At 53.9% G+C, this 20,307-nt stretch overlaps 1 protein-coding gene across 1 annotated transcript; it reads right to left on the bottom strand.

Moving 5' to 3' along the window:
* Positions 1-201: 201 nt before the first annotated feature.
* RBX1 (ring-box 1) lies at positions 202-19,316 on the bottom strand. Its single transcript, XM_004610534.3, has 5 exons — positions 19,158-19,316; positions 17,105-17,183; positions 6,558-6,628; positions 3,212-3,297; positions 202-384 (listed from the first exon to the last, which is right to left on the bottom strand). The coding sequence occupies exons 1-5, from the start codon at positions 19,233-19,235 to the stop codon at positions 372-374; spliced, it is 327 nt and encodes a 108-aa protein (XP_004610591.1). The 5' UTR covers positions 19,236-19,316; the 3' UTR covers positions 202-371.
* Between the last annotated feature and the right edge of the window lie 991 nt (positions 19,317-20,307).

Here is a 20,307-nt window from a genome sequence, read left to right as displayed (position 1 = left end):
ACAGCCTCTCTCTGTGTCCACAGAATGTCAGTTGGTTCCCAGAGCGTCCTTTGCCCAGGATGGCAGCAGGAACCGGGCCGTGGAGTGGGCAGGCGCTGGCAGGTCCACTCTGTTCGAGCTCCTCTCAACCGCCTCCCAGCCTGCGGCCAGGAGCCCTTTCCTCCTGCCCGATTCTCACAGACACAACAGACAGCATCCAACTCGAATCCAACTGGACTTTATTTGACACAGAGTACAATATGGCTGCAGGACAAGCAACCCCGAGACACAAAGCAGAGAAGACACCGTTCTACCTAATTTATAATTAACAGGAGGGCAAGTCATTAGATGCATAACAAAACAGTTAAGCTTGATGGAAGAATTCTCTTATTCTAGTGCCCATACCTGAAAGACAAAGTGAATGCTCTCATTAATTCCTTGGTAATGGTCACTGGAGGCCCACCTCCCCTTAAGAGCCAACTTGGCTGAAGCTCTGGAAAGATGGGTCGGGGTGCGTGCTGTGCAATGGGTTCAATCCCTGCACACTCCATCCCCCCCGAGCACTGCTGGAAGGACTGCAGCAAACAGCTGCTGGGAAGAGACCCCGAGAGCAGGAGGGGGCCCCCCAATGGCAACAACAAAGACAAATAGAAAAGATTTCAGGGGTCTCACGTGTGCCCCCTGGTGGGGTCTGCCTCTCCACTGTGCTGGCGCCCCCATCTCACCCACCCCTCCTCCTTCCTGATCAGGGCCTCTCTGGGGACGCCCCCACCCCACCTGCCTCTCAATCCAGGTCCAGACAGGGGCCTGAGAAGACTGGCTCTGGCGCCCCCCCCGCAGTGGCTGGCAGCGGGGCTCTCAGAACACAGCAGTCTCGTGCCCATCTACACGGGTACAGGCAGACGGAGCACAGCCAGGGGCGAAGGGCCCTGCATGTGATTATCTCCCACCAGGGCCAAGGAGAGACTGAATCTGTGCAGCATAGGACACTGGGGACCCGCAGGTTCAGGCGGCTTTTGAGTTCCCTAGGAGCCAAAATGTGCTCTAACGAAATCATAAAAATAAACGAGGACAGGAAAATGGATCCACATGCGGATGCATTTTTGGCTTTTCTCCCCTTTTCCTTAGTTGCCGCCGCCTACAGTGACCGGGGCCCACTCGGGCCGAGCCGGCAACACTTCCTGTGGCGCATGCGGGTGCTGCCAGGGATCTCACAAGCCAGGGCACCTGCCGGCACGGTGGGCAGCTATGCCCACTTAAGCTCCCCTCCCCGCCATTGATTTCTTGAAGACAAACACCTTTTTCATCTTCTGTCCAGATTCCTTTGGGGCAGTTAAGCCTGATTCTGACGTCCCAGGTGGACATCCTTAACCTGGACTCTGCCTGACTGCTTCCACCATCCTGAAAACCTGCCAGATCCTTTAAGTGCCCCTCAGAAGAAACCCGCTCGAGGGGCTGGAGACTGTACAGTAGGGCACCTGCCTTGCACGCGGCCCTTTCGATCCCTGGCCCTCCCAGGGTCCCCTGAGCCCTGCCAGGAGTGACCCCTGAGCACAGAGCCAGAAACAAGCCCTGAACATCTCCAGGGGTGGACCCCAAATCACAAATATGTTTCGGAAACATCCACTTGAGGTTCCCGAGAGAGCACAGGCTGCGGCATCTGCCTGCACGGCCTCAACCCCAGATCAGTTCCTGCCCCCACGTGGCTTCCCCAGCCCAGCCAGGAGCAGCCCCGAGCACTGCTGGGTGTGGCTCGCGCCTGGTTCTCCCAACACCGCCAACAGAACGAAAAATAAAAGGTTTTCTCGAATTCCATACAGGTTCAGGCTTCAGTGCTCCTCAGGGGGCTGCAGAATAACCAGAAGTTTTTCTGGTGAAAGAACACGTGAGGCCGGAGTGACAGTGCATCAGGTAGGGTTTGCCCTGCACGGGGCTGACCCAGGTTCAATCCCCAGCATCCCATATGGTCCCCTGCCCGAGCACCGCCAGGAGTCATTCCTGAGTGTAGAGCCAGAGTAACCCGAGAATCGCTGGCTTTGCCCAAAAAGAAAGAAAGGGAAAAAAAGATGGTTCAACTGGCCGAGGGCGTTTGAGGAGTGACTCCAAGCAAATGGCAGGTAGCAGCTCCTGAACGGCAGGATGGAACTGAAAAGGGGGAAAAACTAAACAAACTAAAAACGAATGCTGAAACTCGTTCCTAGTGATTTGTTTTCCCGGGGCACTGACACCCCCTGCCCGGCGGTCACTGGCGGGTGAGAGAGACAGGCCGCTCCTGATGGCCGTGCCCATCCCACACTGTCAGCTCAGTCCCCAGCGGAAACCCTAGCGCCTGTGAGGGGCAGAGCCGGCTTCAGAAGCCTTTGGAGAACTTCTGTGAGCGTTGCCTAGCGTGCAGTCGGGGATGCCCAGTCCGAGCTCCCAGGATGAGGAAGAGTGAGACCCCCTCGCCTGCACCTTCCAGGACCCGGCTGAGGGAATGATCTCGAGGATCTGGCACATGGTCGAGGATCGAGCCCATGGGGCCGGAAAGCACAGTGGGCAGGCACGAGCCCAGGGATCACCCCTGGGCTGCTGCCACCCAAACACCGGGTTGGGAGTAGCTCCTGAGCACCCAAACCAACATATATGTTGTTATGTGCCCCCCAAAATATATTCAATAAAACATAAAAATCTCTACCAAAATAATTAAATATTAATTGGGAGGCAAAATAACTCTAGTAGGGAGTTCTAAATACTTAAACTAAAAAATATTCTATTTTATTACATAAGCCCCCAAATACAGGACCATCATATTTAATTTTTTTAAATTTTATTTATTTTTTTTTTGCTTTTTGGGTCACACCAACTGATGCTCAGGAATTACTCCTGACAGTGCTTGGGGAGTCATATGGGATGCTGGGAGTTGAACCCGAGTCGGCTGCATGCAAGGCAAATGCCCTCCCACTGTGCTCTCGCTCCAGCCCACCGTACTTAAATTTAAAATAAGGCCTTTTCCACAAGAACCCGATGAAGAGGCCCGGGCAAGCACGAGGCCCGAATCCACCTGCATCGCCGCACTGGGCCTGGGCACTGCCAGGTGCAGCCCCCGATAAATACAAGTTCCAGCCCGCTGCAAAGCCAGTGGAACAACAAGCCACCCTCATGTCCCCTCCCTCTTCTCCAATGACGGTCCCCATGGCTTGAGGCAAGAGCCAGGGGCCCCGTAATGTTAGAACAGCAAAAAAACACCTACTTTTGGAATTCCCACTCTCTGTTGTCCAACGGACACACCTGCCGTGTTTTGAGCCAGCGAGAGATGCAGTGGAAGTGAAACGCATGCTGCAAGAGAAAAGACACGGTTAGAAATAACGCCGGGCCGGGCATCGACGGAGGGCACGTCTTCGGGACTGCAGGGAGCCACCGCTGGGCTGGAGAGACCCCGGGACACAGGAAACAGGCAACGGGCAGGTGCTCGGCGCCCCGCCACACCCGGGCAAGGGCATCCCTCGGGAAGGGAGCCCGGGCGGCGCGTCTCTCCCTCCCTACAGAACCAGGAAAGCAACTCCGGGCCCAATCGCCGCAGAGAGGGAGTCCGTCTCCCCAAGGCACGCACACTGACCCACCCCCCTTCTCCCCCTCCACCACCCCCTCCGGAACAAGCCTCTTCTCTGCCACAGCCGCCCACCCAGACCTCCGACTGGCACTTCCCACCCGGGGGACTCTGCTCCGGAGACTGTCTTTTCAGGGATGCGCCTAGGGATACTCGAAGATATATAAAATGGGCTTTGGGCCACACCTGGCGAGCCTCAGGGTTCCTGGCTCTGCACTCAGGGATCACTCCCTGCAGTGCTTGGGGGGCCGTATGGGATGCCAGGGACCAAACCCGGGGTGGCTGGGTGCAAGACAAATGCCCTGCCCGCTGTCCTTCGTCTCTGGCCCCCTGAAGGGCTTATTTCTTGATTAAGTAAGGACAGAGCATCAGCGCTACTCAGAGACTGCCCGGGAGCCGGGCTGGGCGTCTGGGAGTGAGAAGGCAGGCGGGTGGGATGAGCTAACGGCACGCAGCCCACAGCTGCTGATCACAAGCCCTCTGCAATGGGCATTCGCACCCTACCCCACACACGAGCATTAAGGCAGCAGAGGCCAGTGTCCCCCTCTCCTGTGACAGGCCCACTGGCTAGGGACAGAGGAGGAATGCTGATGCCCCAACAAGTCAGTTGTGTGGGTCCAGTTCCCGGGGGCTCTGATGCCTGATCTTCCTCAAGGCGCAGGGCCCAGAGGATTCTAGAGCTGTCTAGTCAACTGCCTGCTGAAAAAGACACAGAATTCAGTCACCAGGAGAAGAATCCACAGCCAGGACACTGTGGACCCGGACACGACAAACATCCCCCCAGGATGACAGCTTCTGGAAGATTCATCGCTTCTCGTATAACTTCTCGTACAATTGGGACAAAAAGAAAATCACCATTTCCAAGTGATAGCACAGCGGGCAGGGTGTTTGCCTTGCACGCGGCTGACCCGGGTTCGATTCCCAGCATCCCATATGGTCCCCTGAACACTGCCAGGGGTGATTCCTGAGTGCAGAGCCAGGAGTAACCCCTGTGCATCGCCAGGTGTGACCCAAAAAGAAAAAAAAAAGAAAGAAAATCACCATTTCCCAAAGGCAGAGCGCCCAGCTGTTTCTTCTGATCAGGAGCGGCTCACCTACAGGCCCCTCAGGACCCCTTCCCCCCCACACACACACTGCTTGGCACTCTGCGGCAGTGCGGGGCCCGGGAGACCCCCAACTGTGGGGAGACCCATGGAAACGGGGTGTCAGGGCAGGTGACAGCATCCCTGATCTCTCGTCCTATTAGGACCCAACACACAATGATGCGGGCCAGAGCCCTCTACGCAGAGGTTCCAGAACTGTTATTCTGTCTCTTGGCCTGGCACACCCCCCCCCATGGTGGGTGCATTGATGCATCTTACAGGACACAGGAAATAAACTCAGACAAGTGCCATGACCTGCCTAACATCCGGAGGTCATTAGCAGCAGAGCGCACGCGCTGGAACGCAAGACTGGTCCAACGTGGCCTCAGACTAGTTTCCCTGAGCCACTTTCCTCTGCCACCGCCACCAAGGAATAGGCTCTTAGCAGATGCCTGAATGCCAGGGACAGCACACGAGGGGACGAGCCGTCCCGAGGGCCACTGCTCTTCATTACACCCCAACCTGTACTGATCTGCTTTTACTGAACATTCACACTAAGCCATGAGGGTCTCTCAACACTTTTTTTCCCTTCATTTTTTTTTGCTTTTTTGAGTCACACCCGGTGATGCTCAGGGCTGACTCCTGGCTCTGCACTCAGGAATTACTCCTGGCGGTGCTCAGGGAACAATATATGGAATGCTGAGGATGAAACCCAGGTCAGCTGTTTGCAAGGCAAACGCCCTCCCCGGTGTGCTATAGCTCGGCCACTAAGTGCTTCTTACCAGAGAACCTTTCCAGCTGGCTACAATTCTTAGTCCCTCTCCACAGACGGAGCGTGGGGGGAGCGGTCAGGTACCTAGCCACACAGCAAGGAAAGTCAGAGGCGGGCCTGGAGCTCTGAGCTGAGGCCTCTGTCCCTTGGCTCAGGAGGCCTGGACCGGGCAATGTCGCTCATGTGACTGGGACGGCAGGGCTCGATGGGTAAAATCCACCCGAAGCTAGAAAGAACCTAAATGATGTTTGTCAACCCTCAAAGCTGCCACTGCCTGAAAGACTAGAAATGCCATGTAAAAAAGACCCCAAATATCTGCTCCCCTCCCCTCTCCTGCTCTCGCATCATTCGCCAAACTTAGTTCTACAAGACACCTTTTAGGGCCACACCTGGTGGTGCTCTGGGATTGAACCTCAGCTGCTGCGTGCGAAGCAAGTGCCCACTCCGCTACACCTGCGCTAGCCCCCGAGCACCCACTCTTAAAAGAATCTGCCAGGAAAGTAAAGAAGGCTGGAGAAAGCTCACAGAATAAAGGTCATGCGTGCAGGAGCCGGAGTTTGATCCTGGGTACCCGACACCCCCTCCCCAGCACCACCAGGAGTGACCCGCTGCCTCCCCCGGCACTAACCTAAGGATCTGCAACACAGACGGTGTGTGCAAGCAGGCGCCCTGCGGTCAGTCCTCAGCACCCACAAGTGTCACCCAAACGCCAAACCAAAACTAAACAAGATAGAGCTGGAGCGACAGTACAGCAGGTGGGGCGCTTGCCTTGCATGTGGCTGACCCAGGTTTGATCCCCAACAGCCCGTATGGTGTCCCCAACCCTGCCAGGAGTGATCCCTGAGCACTGCTGGGTGTGACCCCCCAAACAAAACAATAAGAAGGTAAAGATTTTCACCCACAGGAGCAGACTCTGACCATGATGTCATACACTTTGAAGGCAATTCCCAAAGATAAAGCCTCAAAGTTCTGCCCCTTTCCAGGGCAAAGAAGCGCCCTGAGAACTGGCAACTTCTACTTTGTTCAACGGGTGAACAGCACGAGACGTCAAATCTTTCACACCGTTTGGGAGATCGAGGGTTCAGCGTTTGAATTTCCCGATGGGCAAACAGGAAGAGCAGTACCAAGTCCTTACATTACAGACGCCCCACGCCACCGTGCACTCTTCAGAAGTCGCAGACGCCTGGTTGGCTTGACACTCTATGCCTGTGGGAACAAGAGCAACAGGATGACAGGAGCCGGGAGCAGCCGCCCTCCCTCCTCGGCACAGTGACAGGCAGGACGGGGGGTGCAAACCCAGCAAATTCTCAAGTGGTCAATTAGCCATAATTGGTTTTTAATGAACGTGGAAAAGGGTGCAGATTAAAGACAGCAGCGATGAGTGAACAGCGAGCCCTGCGGTCACGCCCATCCTCCACCGAAAACAGCAAGGCAGGGAAAAGGCACCTGGTCCCCTCCACGCCGCCGGCCTGCCTCGCTCGTGCAAATGAAGGGGTTCCTTTGCCTTTCTTTCTTTGTTTTGTTTTTGTGCATCCAGTAAATCCTTCAATTGTTAATTTTTTTTTTCTTTTTGGGTCATACCCAGCGATGCACAGGGGTTACTCCTGGCTCTGCACTCAGGAATTACCCCTGGCGGTGCTCAGGGGACCATATGGGATGCTGGGAATCGAACCCAGGTCGGCTGCGTGCAAGGCAAACACCCTACCCGCTGAGCTACTCCAGCCCCTATTTTTTTTTTTTTAATTAAGTCACCATGAATTACAAAGTTATTCATGACTGGGATGCGAGCATACAATGTTTCAATGCCAATCCCTTCACCAGTGTCCACTTCCCTCCACCAAAGTTTTCTTTCCGCAAGGGGGTGCCACCCCTGGCATGCTGCTGCGCTGCAGCGGGGGAAGGGGGGCGGTCAGATCCGGGGCTCCTGCGAGCATGTGCACACTAGGCCTCTGAGCAATCTCCCTGGCCCAAATTTAGTGACTTTTTAATTTGGGGCCACACTCATCAGTGCTCAGGGGCTACTCCATGAGCTGTACTTGGGGGCCCATTCCATGCCAGGGATAACCCGTCTGTCATCTCTAAGCGCTAAGCACGCACACCTCTGACCCCAGATTAGTAAATCATGATTTTTGCTTTTTTTTTGGGGGGGGGTCACACCCGGTGATGCACAGGGGTTAACTCCTGGCGGTGCTTGGGGGACCATGTAGGATGCTGGGAATTGAACCCGGGTTGGCCGCATATAAGGCAAAGGCCCTCCCCGCCCCACAGCTTTTTGTTGTCACATTCAGCACTGCTCAAGGGTCATTCCAGGGGGACCATAAAGTGCTGGCTAACTTGACCTCTTACATTTTAAGTCTGAGCCGGCTAGCTCCAGTCTGAATTAAGCAAAACTATTTGTCGTGGGAAGGTGGGTAGGCCACACCTGGTGGTGCCAACAGGGGGACCACATGTAGTGCCAGTGCCTGAACCTCTATCCCAGCTCTCTGGCCTGAGGACTGGAGCATTGTAAGGAAGGGAGGGTGTGTGCCTTGTACGAGGCTGACCTGGGTTCGATCTCCGGCATCCCAGAGGGTTCCCAGCACACTGTCAGGAGGAATTCCTGAATGCAGAGCCAGGAGGAACCCCTGAGCATTGCTGGGTGTGACCCATAAAGCATAAAGCAAAAAACAAAACCCAAAACCCACCCAAAACCAAAACCAACCAACCCTAAAAAACCATCCTGGCTCTGTTGAGGATCACTCCTGGCGGGGCTCGGGGCGGGGGAACATCTGGGACGCTAGGGCTGACCGCTGGTCAGCTGAGTGCTTGAGTCATCTCTCTTGCCCTTAGAAGTCACCTGTGAACTCTCACTGTCCTGAGAGCCAGGGCCTTTCGTTGGAGGCCCTGAGGATACCCGGCGTGCCCGCATGCAGCCTCGCTGGGTACCGGCTGCAGGCCCTGAGGGTCAGGCAGAACACCCTAGTGGACACACTCGAGGCCAAAGAGCACAGGCAACCCCGGGCTATCCCGGCGAGGTTTTTTTTTTTTTTTTTTTTTTGCGCTTTTTGGGTCACACCCAGCGATGCACAGGGGTTCCTCCTGGTTCATGCACTCAGGAGTTACTCCTGGTCAGGGGACCATATGGGATGCTGGGAATTGAACCTGGGTCGGCCAAGTGCAAGGCAAACGCCCTCCCCACTGTGCTATTGCTCCAGCCCCGTACCCTCCCCCTCTCCCACCCCCAAGGCTTTAATCTTTAAGACTCAGATGCACTCGGAGACCCTCAGAGAACAAGGGCGATCACACAGGAGCTGCTTTTCTGAAGGCAGAAACTACTTAGTGGGTCTCGGTCTCATTTCTGAAGAGTGAAGAGCTTGAGGGGGCCGGAACGCACAGGCTAAGCACAGGACCAGGGTCCCCCGAGCACGGGTGGGAACAAAACCCCCAGTACCACTACTCACACACATTTCAGGAGAAACTATTCAATCAGAGACAATTACTCCAAATAGTCACAGGTGGGAAACGCTAACATTTTAAGAAAATAAAGCTGAGGGGCCAGAGAGACAATACAGCGGGGAGGGCGTCGACCTGGGTTCGATCTGAGGCATCCCATAGGGTCCCCCAACACTGCAGGAATAATTCCTGAGTGCAGAGCCAGGAGCAACCTCTGAGCATTGCTAGGTGTGGCCTAAAAACAAAAACCAAAAAGAAAAAATAAAGCTGAGATGTTAATAGATATACTTGATATTAGAGGAAAGGTAAACAATAATAATAGGGTTGGATTTTTTTTTTTTTTGTATTTCAAAATATACGGAAGAGGGTGCTGAAGCGACAGCACAGCGTGTAGGGCGTTTGCCTTGCACGCGGCCGACTCAGGTTTGATTCCCAGCATCCCATATGGTCCCCCAGCACTGCCAGGAGTGATTCCTGAGTGCAGAGCCAGGAGTAACCCTGTGCACTGCTGTGTGTGACCCCAAAAAAAAATAAAAATAAAAACCGGGCCGGGGAGATAGCACAGCGGATAGGGCGTTTGCCTTGCATGCGGCCGACCCGAGTTCGACCCCCGGCATCCCATATGGTCCCCCAAGCAATGCCAGGAGTAATTCCTGAGTGTAGAGCCAGGAGTAATCCCTGAGCAGCGCTGGGTGTGACCCCCCCCAAAAAAGCAAATAAATAAATTTAAAAAATATATATATATGGAAGAGGGGCTGGAGCAATAGCACAGTGGGTAGGGCGTTTGCCTTGCACATGGTCAACCCGGGGTCGATTCCCAGCATCCCCTATGGTCCCCTGAGCACCGCCAGGAATAATTCTGAGTGCATGAGCCAGGAGTAACCCCTGTGCATCACTGGGTGTGACCCAAAAAGCAAAAACAAAAACAAAACAGAAAAATCAAAATATACGGAAGAGCCTGGCAAGCTCCCCATGGCATATTCGATATGCCAAATACAGTAACAGTAACAGGTCTCATTCCCTTGACCCTGAAAGAGCCTCCAATTGTTGGGAAAGGCGAGTAAGGAGAGCCTGCTAAAATCTCAGGGCTGGGATGAATGGAGACGTTACTGGCACCTGCTCGAGTAAATCAACGAACAACGGGATGGCAGTGAGTCAGTGATTTCAAAATAGGAAAGGCAGAGCCAGGAAAATAGTACAGGGGGTGAGATGCTTGCCTGGAGTACAGCAGGGGTAATCCCTGAGCACAGAGCCAGGAGCACGCCCTAAGCACCACCAATGTGGCCCCAAAACAAAATAAAATAGAAAGGCAAAGGACTTGCAACTGTGATCATGTGCCTTCCTGTCATCCAGATGCTCCAGGAAAATAAAGAGGGGACTAGGGGGAGAGCAGAGACTGAGGTCGGCTCGGTGGATTCCGTCTCCGTGGCACATTCAGACGAGGCAGAGAACGAAACTTGCTCCTAGCCGGCTGGATCCCTGACTGAAGGAGGGCTACGCAGGGAGCAGGGAGAACAGCTACAGACAACGCAGCTATTGCTACTTAAGAAAAGAACAGACGTGGGCCGGAGCGAGAGTAAGGAGGGCATCTGCTGTACACACAGCTGACCCGGGTTCAATCCCAAACATCCCCTGTGGTCCCCCGAGCCCTGAGCATGCCTGGTGTGGCTCAAAAATACGAAAAAAGATGGGGGCCGGAGGGATAGCACAGCGGGTAGGGCGTTTGCCTTGCACGCAGCCGACCTGGGTTCGATCCCCAGCATCCCATATGGTCCCCCAAGCACTGCCAGGAGCAATTCCTGAGTGCAAAGCCAGGAGTAACTCCTGAGCATCGCTGGGTGTGACCCAAAAAGCAAAAAAAAAAAAAAAAAAAAAAAAAAAAAAAAAAAAAAACAAAAACGAAAAAAGAAAAAAAGAAATCATAGATGGCAATGGAGCAAGAAGGCAGAGGGTGGGGCGCTTGCCCTGTGGGCAGCTGACCTGGGTTCGATCCCCAACATTCCATATGATCCTCCAAACACCGCCAGAAGTGATTCCTGAGCACAGAGGCAGGAGTAATCTTGGGTATCGCCATGTGTGGGTCAAATATCAAGAAAATCAACAATAACAACAAAACCACCAAAAATGCTCTGGAGCTTTTGGTGCAGAGAGCACAGGGGCTGAGCCTTGGAACAGGAGACGGAGCTGTCTGCTGTCAACGGGCAGCACTGTAGGGGACACTGTCCGGTCCCCAGAAGGGCAGACTTGACTTCAGGAGTTTTACCACCTTGGAACCACTCCACATCTAACAGCCTTGCCAACACAGGTGCTAGGAAAGGCACCAGCTTCGCCTCAAACGGAGCAGACTCCCAAAAGCCGAAGGAAAAAAAAAAGGACGCTGGAGCGATAGTATAGCAGATAGGGTGTTTGCCTTGCATGCAGCCGACCTGGGTTTGATCCCCAGCATCCCACATGGTCCCCTGAGCACTGCCAGGAGGAATTCCTGAGTGCAGAGTCAGGAGTAACCCCTGTGCATCACCAGGTGTGACTCAAAAAGCAAAAAAAAAAAAAAAAAAAAAAAAAAGGCAGTCGATTTTATGTTCTGACAACACTGATATATGTCGTGCTGGAGCGAGGGCAGAGACTGAGGCACCTGTCTTGCGTGTGGCTGCAGCCTACGGAGATTCAAATCCCAGTATTACAATGGTCTCCTGAGAAACACCAGGCCTGGCCCCTGCATAGACCCAGGTGTGGCCCTCCCTGACACAAACAAAACTATCAATGTTTCTTTTCTTTTTTTGCTTTTTGGGTCATACCCGGTGATGCACAGGGGCTACTCCTGGCTCTGCACTCAGGAATTACTCCTGGCGTGCTCAGGGGACCATATGGGATGCCAGGAATCAAACCTGGGTTGGCTGAGTGCAAGGCAAATGCCCTACCCGCTGTGCTATTGCTCTAGCCCCACTCCCAGATGCTCTTTTTGTCTGGAGTAAGATTACCTGAGGTAATGAATAGGAAAAATCATACCTTCAGTGACTCTTTCAAAGAAGAGGGAGCCAGAGAGACAAGACAACAGGCAGGGAGTGAGCCTTGCACATGGTCAACCGGTTCAATCCCCAGCACTTTGAGCACAGCTAAGAGTGAATCCCAAGCACCACGGTGCGGCCCTCCCCTCCCCTCGCCCCTAATAAAACAACCGAAAACAAGCTCAAAGGGCCAGTGCACATAAGAGGCCCTGGGCCTAACCCCGGCACCGCACAGTACTCTGAGCGCTTGCAGGAGCAGCTCCAGAGCGCGGCCAGCTGTGGTCCAAAAATCCCGAACTGAAACAACCAAGAAATGGGATAAAGTGAAACACATACAAAGCGGTGACAGGGCAAAACCCTGCAGACCCGTGTGAGGATCCCCAGCACCCCACATGGTCTCCCTCGCACCACCGGGGTCACCCCTGAGCACAGAGCCCGGAACAGCCCTTGAGAACTGCTGGCTGCGGTGCCTCCACCCCTGCAAACAGAAGCACACAGGGTCAGCGAGCTCTCACAACAGCTAGTGTCCAAACCGCGGCTGGCGGGAGTCTGCACAGCCAGAAACACTCTCGTCTGCGGCCACGGACGGAACCATCCATTCGACACAAATCAGAATCCATTGTTAAATCAAGATTCATTTGTTCTTTCTTTTTGGGCATACCCGGAGCCCAAAAAGAAATATGACCATATGATGTGCCAGGGGTTGAACCTCAGTTGGTGTGCATAACGTAAGCGCCCTACCTGCTGTACTACCATCCCAGCCCCTTGGGTTTCTTATTTTCACCTTTAACAAGCATCTACAAAAAAATCACGATCCCATGGGGCTGGAGAGATAGCACAGCGGGTAGGGCGTTTGCCTTGCACGCGGCCAACCCGGGTTCAAATCCCAGCATCCCATATAGTCCCCTGAGCACGGCCAGGGGTAATTCCAGAGTGCAGAGCCAGGAGTAACCCCTGTGCATCGCCAGGTGTGACCCCCCCCCCCAAAAAAAAAAAAAGCAAAAAAAAAAATCACGATCCCTTTTTTTCTTGTTTGTTTTTGGTTTGGGGGCTATACCTGGCAGTGCTCAGAGCTTACTCCTGATGATGTTCAGGGATCTCTCTTGGCAGAACTTGGGGGACCACTTGGAGTGCCAGGATGAAAGCCTGGTCAGCGCATACAACTACCTGCAGAACTATTTCTCTGGCCCCCAAAGCATGATCCACTTATCTTTGAAAAAGAAGAGAAGGCCAATTATATCTGTAAAGACTGTTTCCTTTTTGTTGCTTATATTAGTTCTGGGATGCGGGGGTTCGAACCCAGGTCAGCCATGTGCAAGGGAAACCCCCTACTTGCTGTATCATTTCTCCAAGGCCCTAAAATCATTATTTCGAGGAGAAAATCCAAGAAAGGAAACTTTTCTCTAGTAAAAATACAAAGTAAAGAAATTGGCGAGCACTAATCAAAGACCCGCCCAAACACATTTCGTGCCACGCCCGGATCCCTGGGATAGGGTCCTTCTGCCAATATTAGACACGCTGGCAGCTTCCGATCCACTTCGATGGTCGTGTCAACAGGCAAAGAAGAGCAAAACTCAATGGAACCAAGAGTAATAAAAACTACCAACACAGGCCAGGACTGCTTACCAACTAAAATATGATCTGTGCTTTCCAAGCAGTAACCTGCCGTTACCCTATTTTGTGTTTTTATTGGCTGAGCAAATATTTGGTGAGGATCCTCTATGTATCAGGACAGTAGGACAGAGGCACGGCTGGAGATGTACAGGGGTGCAGCCGTTGATAAGCTCTAAGAGGAAAAGCATGCAGTTTGCCGTGACACTTCACACAGTGCTGAGTGAAGACAGTCAGAGGAAGGGACAGATCTAGAATGGTCTCTCTCCTGTGTGGGCCTTCAAGACTCGGAGTCAGGGAAGGGGCAGATCTAGAATGGTCTCTCCTTATGTGGGGCTTAAAGATTTGGAGCAAGGGAGCAACAAAGGGCCAAAGGCAACACAGCAGAACCGGTCCACAGAACCGAGTTGGGAGGCTGGGGAGGGGGGTGGGGAGTTTGATAAGGGAGTTTGATAAAGACCTTGGGGGAGGGGGGTGGGTACACTGCTATTGGAGTTATGTACATAGGAATCACAAATTGTAAACCACAATACCTCAATCAATAAACTTAAAAAGTAAAATTCGGGACCAGAGCGATAGGTCCAGTGGGTAGGGCGTTTACCTTGCATGCGGCTGACCCGAGTTCAATCCCCAGCATCCCATATGGTCCCCCAAGCACCACCAGGAGTAATTCCTGAGTGCAGAGCCAGGAGCAACCCTGAGCATCGCTGAGTGTGACCCCAAAAGCAAATAAAAAATAAAATAAAACTCAGGGACCTCTTTCCCCACTCCCCGAAGCTTTCGCAGCAGGCTTCTCAAGTGAGAACCCCAGGATCATACACTAGCACCCAATCAGCCCTGTACTGTGCTGGGGCATCATAAAGAGTAACACCTGCCTCCTCCCCCACAACAGAAAAAACATGAAAATATAAGCAACATGGATATCACAGAAAACCAACTAAATTAATGGACAGCTACAGAGGGATGTCTTACAATGTTGCATAGAACTGTCTTAGCTGATGGCTGTGTGTGTACGTGTGGCTAGGGAAAACACCCCAAGCAAGTTCTAGATAGACCTAAAGACCAACTGGTTATGCAAGAGCTCCAAGAAAGGAGCCACAAGCCAAAGGTGGCGACTGAGCACTGGAAACACAGCTAGTCTGATCTGAAATGTGCTGAATATGTGTATACATTTAGAAGACAATTTAAAAAATTCCACTTTAGGGGCTGGAGCCATAGCACAGTGGGGAGGGCGTTTGCCTTGTACGCGGCCGACCCGGGTTCAATTCCCAGCATCCCATATGGTCCCCTGAGCACCGCTAGGGGTAATTACTGAGTGCAGAGCCAGGAGTAACCCCTGTGCATCGCCAGGTGTGACCCAAAAAGAAAAAAAAAAAAAATTCCACTTTAGGGCCAGAGAGGTCGTTGAGTGGTCAGGGTGCTTGCGTTTCATGTGGCCAACCCCCGTTTAACCCCCTGGAACTCCATATGGTTCCTAAGCCTCGGCAGGAGTAATCCCGGGGCACAGAGCCTGGACCAAGCCCTGGGCAAAGCTCCTTGTCCCTCAGCCCCCAACAAAACTAAACCAAAAAAATCCACTTTAAAATACTGATTAAGGGATGGGGAGATAGTACAGGGGGAAAGATGCTTGCTATGGTCACAGCCGATTTGAGTTCCATCCCTGGCACCCTATACGGTTCCCAGAGCCCCCCAGGAGTGACCCCTCTTCAGCACCAGGTGTTGCCTCCAAACAAAACAAGACAAAAAAAACCCAATCCTTGGATGGCCCCCAAGCATCACTGGATGAGGCTCCAATCAGCGACAGGGTGTTGTCCCTGCCACTGCCTCTGGCACCACTGGGCCTCTGCAGCACTATACCCACAGCACCGCCACCTTGGTCAGGAATCCATGGGAATGTCCCCAAGCACTGCTTCGGCGCCTCCTCCCAAGTGAGTATCTATGGTTTTATTTAGTTTGGTTTTAGGGCCAGACCCTGTGGTGCGCAGGGCTTACTCCTGACTGTGTTCAGAGGTCACTCCTGGTGGGGCTTGGGAGACCATATGGGGTACTGGGGACTGAAGCCGGGTCCGCTGAGAGGCAGGGGCCCTACCCACTGTGCTCCCTCTCCAGCCTCCGGCGTGCCTAGAATCTTAATCCCAGAAAGTTGAAAACTCTTTCCCACTCCTCATCTCGATCAGGTATTTTAGTACAGGGATGAGAAAGTAACAGCTGATCCTGGTTGATCCCGCTGAATTTCTCGAGCGGTCTCAGTAATGTCTCCATTAGTCCTAGCCCTGAGATTTTAGAAGCCTCTCTACTCGTCCTTTCCAGCGATTCTGCATTGGAGGCTCTTTCAGGATCAGAGGAATGAGACCCAGCTTGTTACTGGTTTTGGCATATGAATATACCATGGGGACCTTGTGAGGCTCTCCCATGTGGGCAGGAAATTCCCGGTAGCTTGCCGGGTTCTCCCAGAGGAGAAGTAGACTATAAGATAGTGCGGCCGTGCGCTTCTGGGAGCTTGATGGTATAATCACAGTTCTTGGATGTTAGGTACCATCAACTATGCTAAAACCTACCACATGCTGACTGCTAAGTAGAACTAAATAAGTGGACAACTAAATGAAGTTTCTTTTTTTGTGGGGGGCACTTGGTACTGAGCTTAGGGGCCTCTCTGCTGGTGTAGGGAACTGAACCTAGACCTCCTAGTGTGCAAAGCATGTATTCCGCTTCTAAAAGAAATGTAGGGGCTGGAGCAATTGCACAGCAGGTAGGACGTTTGCCTTGCACTCAGACGACCCGGGTTCAATTCCCAGCATCCCATATGGTCCCCTGAGCACTGCCAGGGGTAATTCCTGAGTGCAGAGCCAGGAGTAACCCCTGTGCATCGGCAGGTGTGATCCAAAAAGAAAATAAAAAAAAAGTCTTAGTGCAATTAAGTCTGTTTGGGGGCCACACCTGATGCTACTCAGAGTTTCACCAGCTGTGATCAGTGCTCATTCTCGGAGGTGCTGGGGAACCACATGGAGCCTGGGATGGACCCTAGGCAACTACCTACTCAGGTGTCCCCAGACTCTGAAATCTATATTCTTTACGCTTTTATTTACAAATCTGGTGCAGCAAAATCTAGCTGGGTTAAGAGTATTTTAGCTGTCAGTTACTCTCTTCTGGGTACAGAGATGAGAAATACAGGCGAATGATCAACAGTGAGTCTGTGCCCATAATTCATTCTAAATGTAGACCAGCCTTGCCTTGAGTAGACTAATTCTGAAATGAACAGACTCCAAGAGACTAAAAGACAAAAACGGGGGCCAGAGTGATAGTACAGTGGGTTGGACGTTTTCTTTGCATGTGGACAACCTGGGTTCGATCCCTGGCATCCCACATGGCCCCCTGAACACCACCAGGAATAATTCCTGAGTGCAGAGCCAGGAATAACCCCTGAGCATCACTGGGTGTGACCCCCAAAAAAGCAAAAACACACACACAACCCCCCCCACAAACAAGCCAGAAACAATTCAAGCATACCAACAGACTAGATGCAGGAGCCCCCAAATACTCTCTATATCTCCTTGTGAAGAAAGCTGTCCCCATCAGGAGAGGCACAATCACTGTACCCTTCTCAACTTCCCCCCATCCTCCTCCGATTACTTACAAAGATCCATAATGTGGTTCCTGCAGATGGCACAGTTATCAACCACAATATCCCAGGCCCAGAGGGCTACTGCATTCCACTGCAAAGAAAAAGGAAGAACAATGCATTCTCCTTGTAACACATATGCAGACTGCACACAAACCAGAATTTCATGCTGCGGCTGCCGTTATCTCTCAGGCCACAAGACCACCACCACAAAAAAAAAAAAAAAAAAAAAAAAAAGAGCTGTGGACTACACTCTTCCAGCATCAGAGGGGGGACAGGGGGCTATGGATCTGTGTGCGCTGGCATTCTCCAAATGGTTGAGTACATGAACGCAAGAATCAGTGAGTCATATTTTTACTTTTTCCCCTACAGTTTAATTTAGCCAGCCAAAGCAATGTAAGCAATGCAGAAATAATTTCTAAGTGCCTGTTTTAGGTTTAATAAAAACAAACTCGAATTGTTGCGCAGGCCCCCCTGGTAATTGCTGAAGAGCATGAAATCTGCATAAATAGCGCTCTTCAATGCAGCTCAGGAGGCATGAGTGGGGAGGTAAAAGCTGGAACAGGATGAACTAAGATGATGATTGGATCATAATATGGGTAATCATGGGATAAGCTGGGTAACAAATTACCCAGTGTAGGTACACGGAACAAGGTCACTTCAACCTCTCAGTATTATTTAAGAAACTCCCAGAATTACTTAAGATTTTTTTTTTTGGGGGGGGGCTGCTTCTGCCTTCAAGTACATCAGTGAACACTCCACCTCCACAAGTTCATTTTTATAGTTACGATCATACCAGTAAAAGGCGTATCCAAAACTGGTGGGTCAGTTAGTCCAGCGTCTGATCATAAAAAAGCGCCAAACCCTATATATATATTTTTTCCATCCACGCATTGGATGCCTTACTCCCAAACCTTAATCTTTTTCAAAGCTAATTCTCGGGGCCTATAGCTTCCTAAGCACTTTCCGCCCTATAGCATCGACTTGGTTCAAAAGAAAAAGAAAAAAAAAACCCAAAACCCAAAACCCCAAACCCACCTCCCCGACTCCTGTTATTCTTCAATATGGCTGCTGACTCTAACTGAGCGTGCAGTGTCCACAATGAACGCCCAAAATCGCACCGGGAGGGGGAATACTGTGGGCACGAAGCCCCCGTGTCTCGGGCTCAGCATCGCGCCCACCTAGAACCGGCGTCCCCACGCAGGTTCCTTTGATCTCGGGCGGGGAAGCGACACTGTGAGCTGACCGACACAATAAGGCACTTCTTCATGCAAGGAGTCACGTTCCTTTTTGGCGCTTCCACTTTTCCCCCGTGTCTGTCATTCACATCTGGGGCTCCATCCTCCCTCAAAGGCCCCGGGGTCTGGGCTCGCGTTTCCTCTCAATTCCACCATGCTCCCCCACCCCCACCCTGGGAGAAGGGGGGGAGTCTGGCTGACGACCCCCGGCCCGAGGCGGCTGTGCGGCAGAGGAGCCCAGAGCTACACACTTGGACGCACTAACTCGGCCCGGGCGGGAGAAGGGGCTACTGCAGGGCTGGGTGAGGCGAGGCGCGGGCCGGGGCCCCCTCGAGTCGGAGGGACCCCAAGCTCCGGGAAGGGGCGGGACAAGGAGATCACCAACCCGGCTCCTCGGAGGCCTCCAATGCGGTAGGACCCGAGGCTCCCGGCTTTCGCCGCACTGCCCCAGCCTCCCCCCACCGCAGCGCTCCCACTCCCCCTTCCACCCACCCCACCCTCTCCTTCCCCCGCGGCACCTCCCCCCACCGCCACTCCAGTGACAGCTCAGGCGCTTGGCTCCCGCAGCCAGCTTGCAATCCCGCGCATCGCAACAAGCGCCTCCGTGATTGGCTCCCCGGCCTCCTCGCGAAACCAATACTAGCGCGAAGAGTGGGCCGTGGTCACGCCGATCAAGCCGAAGACCCGCCCCCCTGCTTCCTCTGGTGGTACCCGGTCCCAAGAACGCCCTGAAATGAAGCCCTTTCCTCCGCGCCTCAGCCTCCCTCGGGCCTGCCAGTCAGATCCTGGCCTCTTTAGCTCCCCTGAGGAAGGCACTGGGGAGACCCAACCTTTTTCACTTCAAAGCGCTTCTTGCCCGCGCCGCTGTTGGTGCCGCTCGGGGTATCCACATCCATCGCTGCCGCCATTTTGGAAACACACGGTCCGTCGTCCGGCCACTGCGCCTGCGCAGGAGCGCACGCCTCGCTCCCTCCTTTCCCCGCCCCGGCGCCTCCTCCTGCTCCCCACCCCTTACAGCGCGAGAGGGGCCGGTGGGGGCGGAGCCTGTGGCCACGCCTCTTAAAGGCGCTGGCGCCGGGTTTTAGCCCCCCGCCCCCTCGCGTCGACTGGAGAGGAGGCGGTGGCCGCAGCGGCAGCGGCGGGGCTGGGCGGGGCCGGGCGGGGCCCCGCGGACGTGAGCGAGCCGGGTGGGAACGTTCGAAGGGCCTCGCTCTCGGCCGCCTCCCCCGAGAAGCCCCCGGCCACACGCCCTCCGCTGGGGCGGCGGCCGCTTCCTCCTCCTGGGCCGCGACCTGCCGCCCGCCGCGCCCCGCCCCGCCGTCGGTCTCCGCCTTCCGCCGGGGAACGGGCGCGCCGGCCGCCCCGCCTCCCGCTGGAGGCGCCCGGGACCCCGCACTGGCCTCGCGCGGCCTCGGCCATGGTGCAGCCTCCCCGCGTGGCCCGGGGCCGGGGAGAGCCCGCGCGGGTTCCGGATTCCAGTTCGGGAAATGCTCGGGATTCCACTAAGGAGACGGGGTTCCCCGAAGGTCCCTCCGCAGGGCCAGGCAGAGCCGCGTCCCCCCGGCACTGCCCACCGGAAGGAGATGGGGCAGGCTTAGGAGTCTGGGGGAGGCCTCTTAGCAGCCCCCCGGACCCATCGCGCTCGCATCTCTCTGAACGCGGCCCTGGGCCGGCCGGAATCTGGCGTCCGCTGCAGCCGCACCTTTGGGCTGGGGGCCTCTGTGCCGTTTCTCCCTGTTCCTCCTTCCGTGCTTCACCTGCTGACGCCTGCCTCCCGCCAGGAGCCTTCCCCTTTAATATCTAAAACCCTCAAACACGGCTGTGACTCAGCTAGATCACTTTTGGGGTGTGTGTGTGTCCAAAGCCTAACCCAGCCGATCACTTTTGGGGTGTGTGTGTGTTTGTGTGTGTGTGTGTGTGTGCGTGTGCGCGCGCTAGATCACTTTTGGGGTGTGTGTGTGTGTGTGCGCGCGCTCTAGA

Source organism: Sorex araneus, chromosome 6, assembly GCF_027595985.1.
Source record: "Sorex araneus isolate mSorAra2 chromosome 6, mSorAra2.pri, whole genome shotgun sequence".
In the NCBI taxonomy this organism is placed as follows: domain Eukaryota; kingdom Metazoa; phylum Chordata; class Mammalia; order Eulipotyphla; family Soricidae; genus Sorex; species Sorex araneus.
This window is presented reverse-complemented; position numbering and strand designations above follow the sequence as displayed.

Coding starts and splice junctions, on each gene's coding strand:
- RBX1 (XM_004610534.3), bottom strand. CDS start 19,235: ATGGCGGCAGCGATGGATGTGGATACCCCGAGCGGCACCAACAGCGGC. Junction 17,184..19,157: donor AGCGCTTTGAAGTGAAAAAG/GTTGGGTCTCCC, acceptor TTTTCTTTGCAG/TGGAATGCAGTAGCCCTCTG. Junction 3,298..6,557: donor TGGCGTGGGGCGTCTGTAAT/GTAAGGACTTGG, acceptor TTTCTCTTGCAG/CATGCGTTTCACTTCCACTG.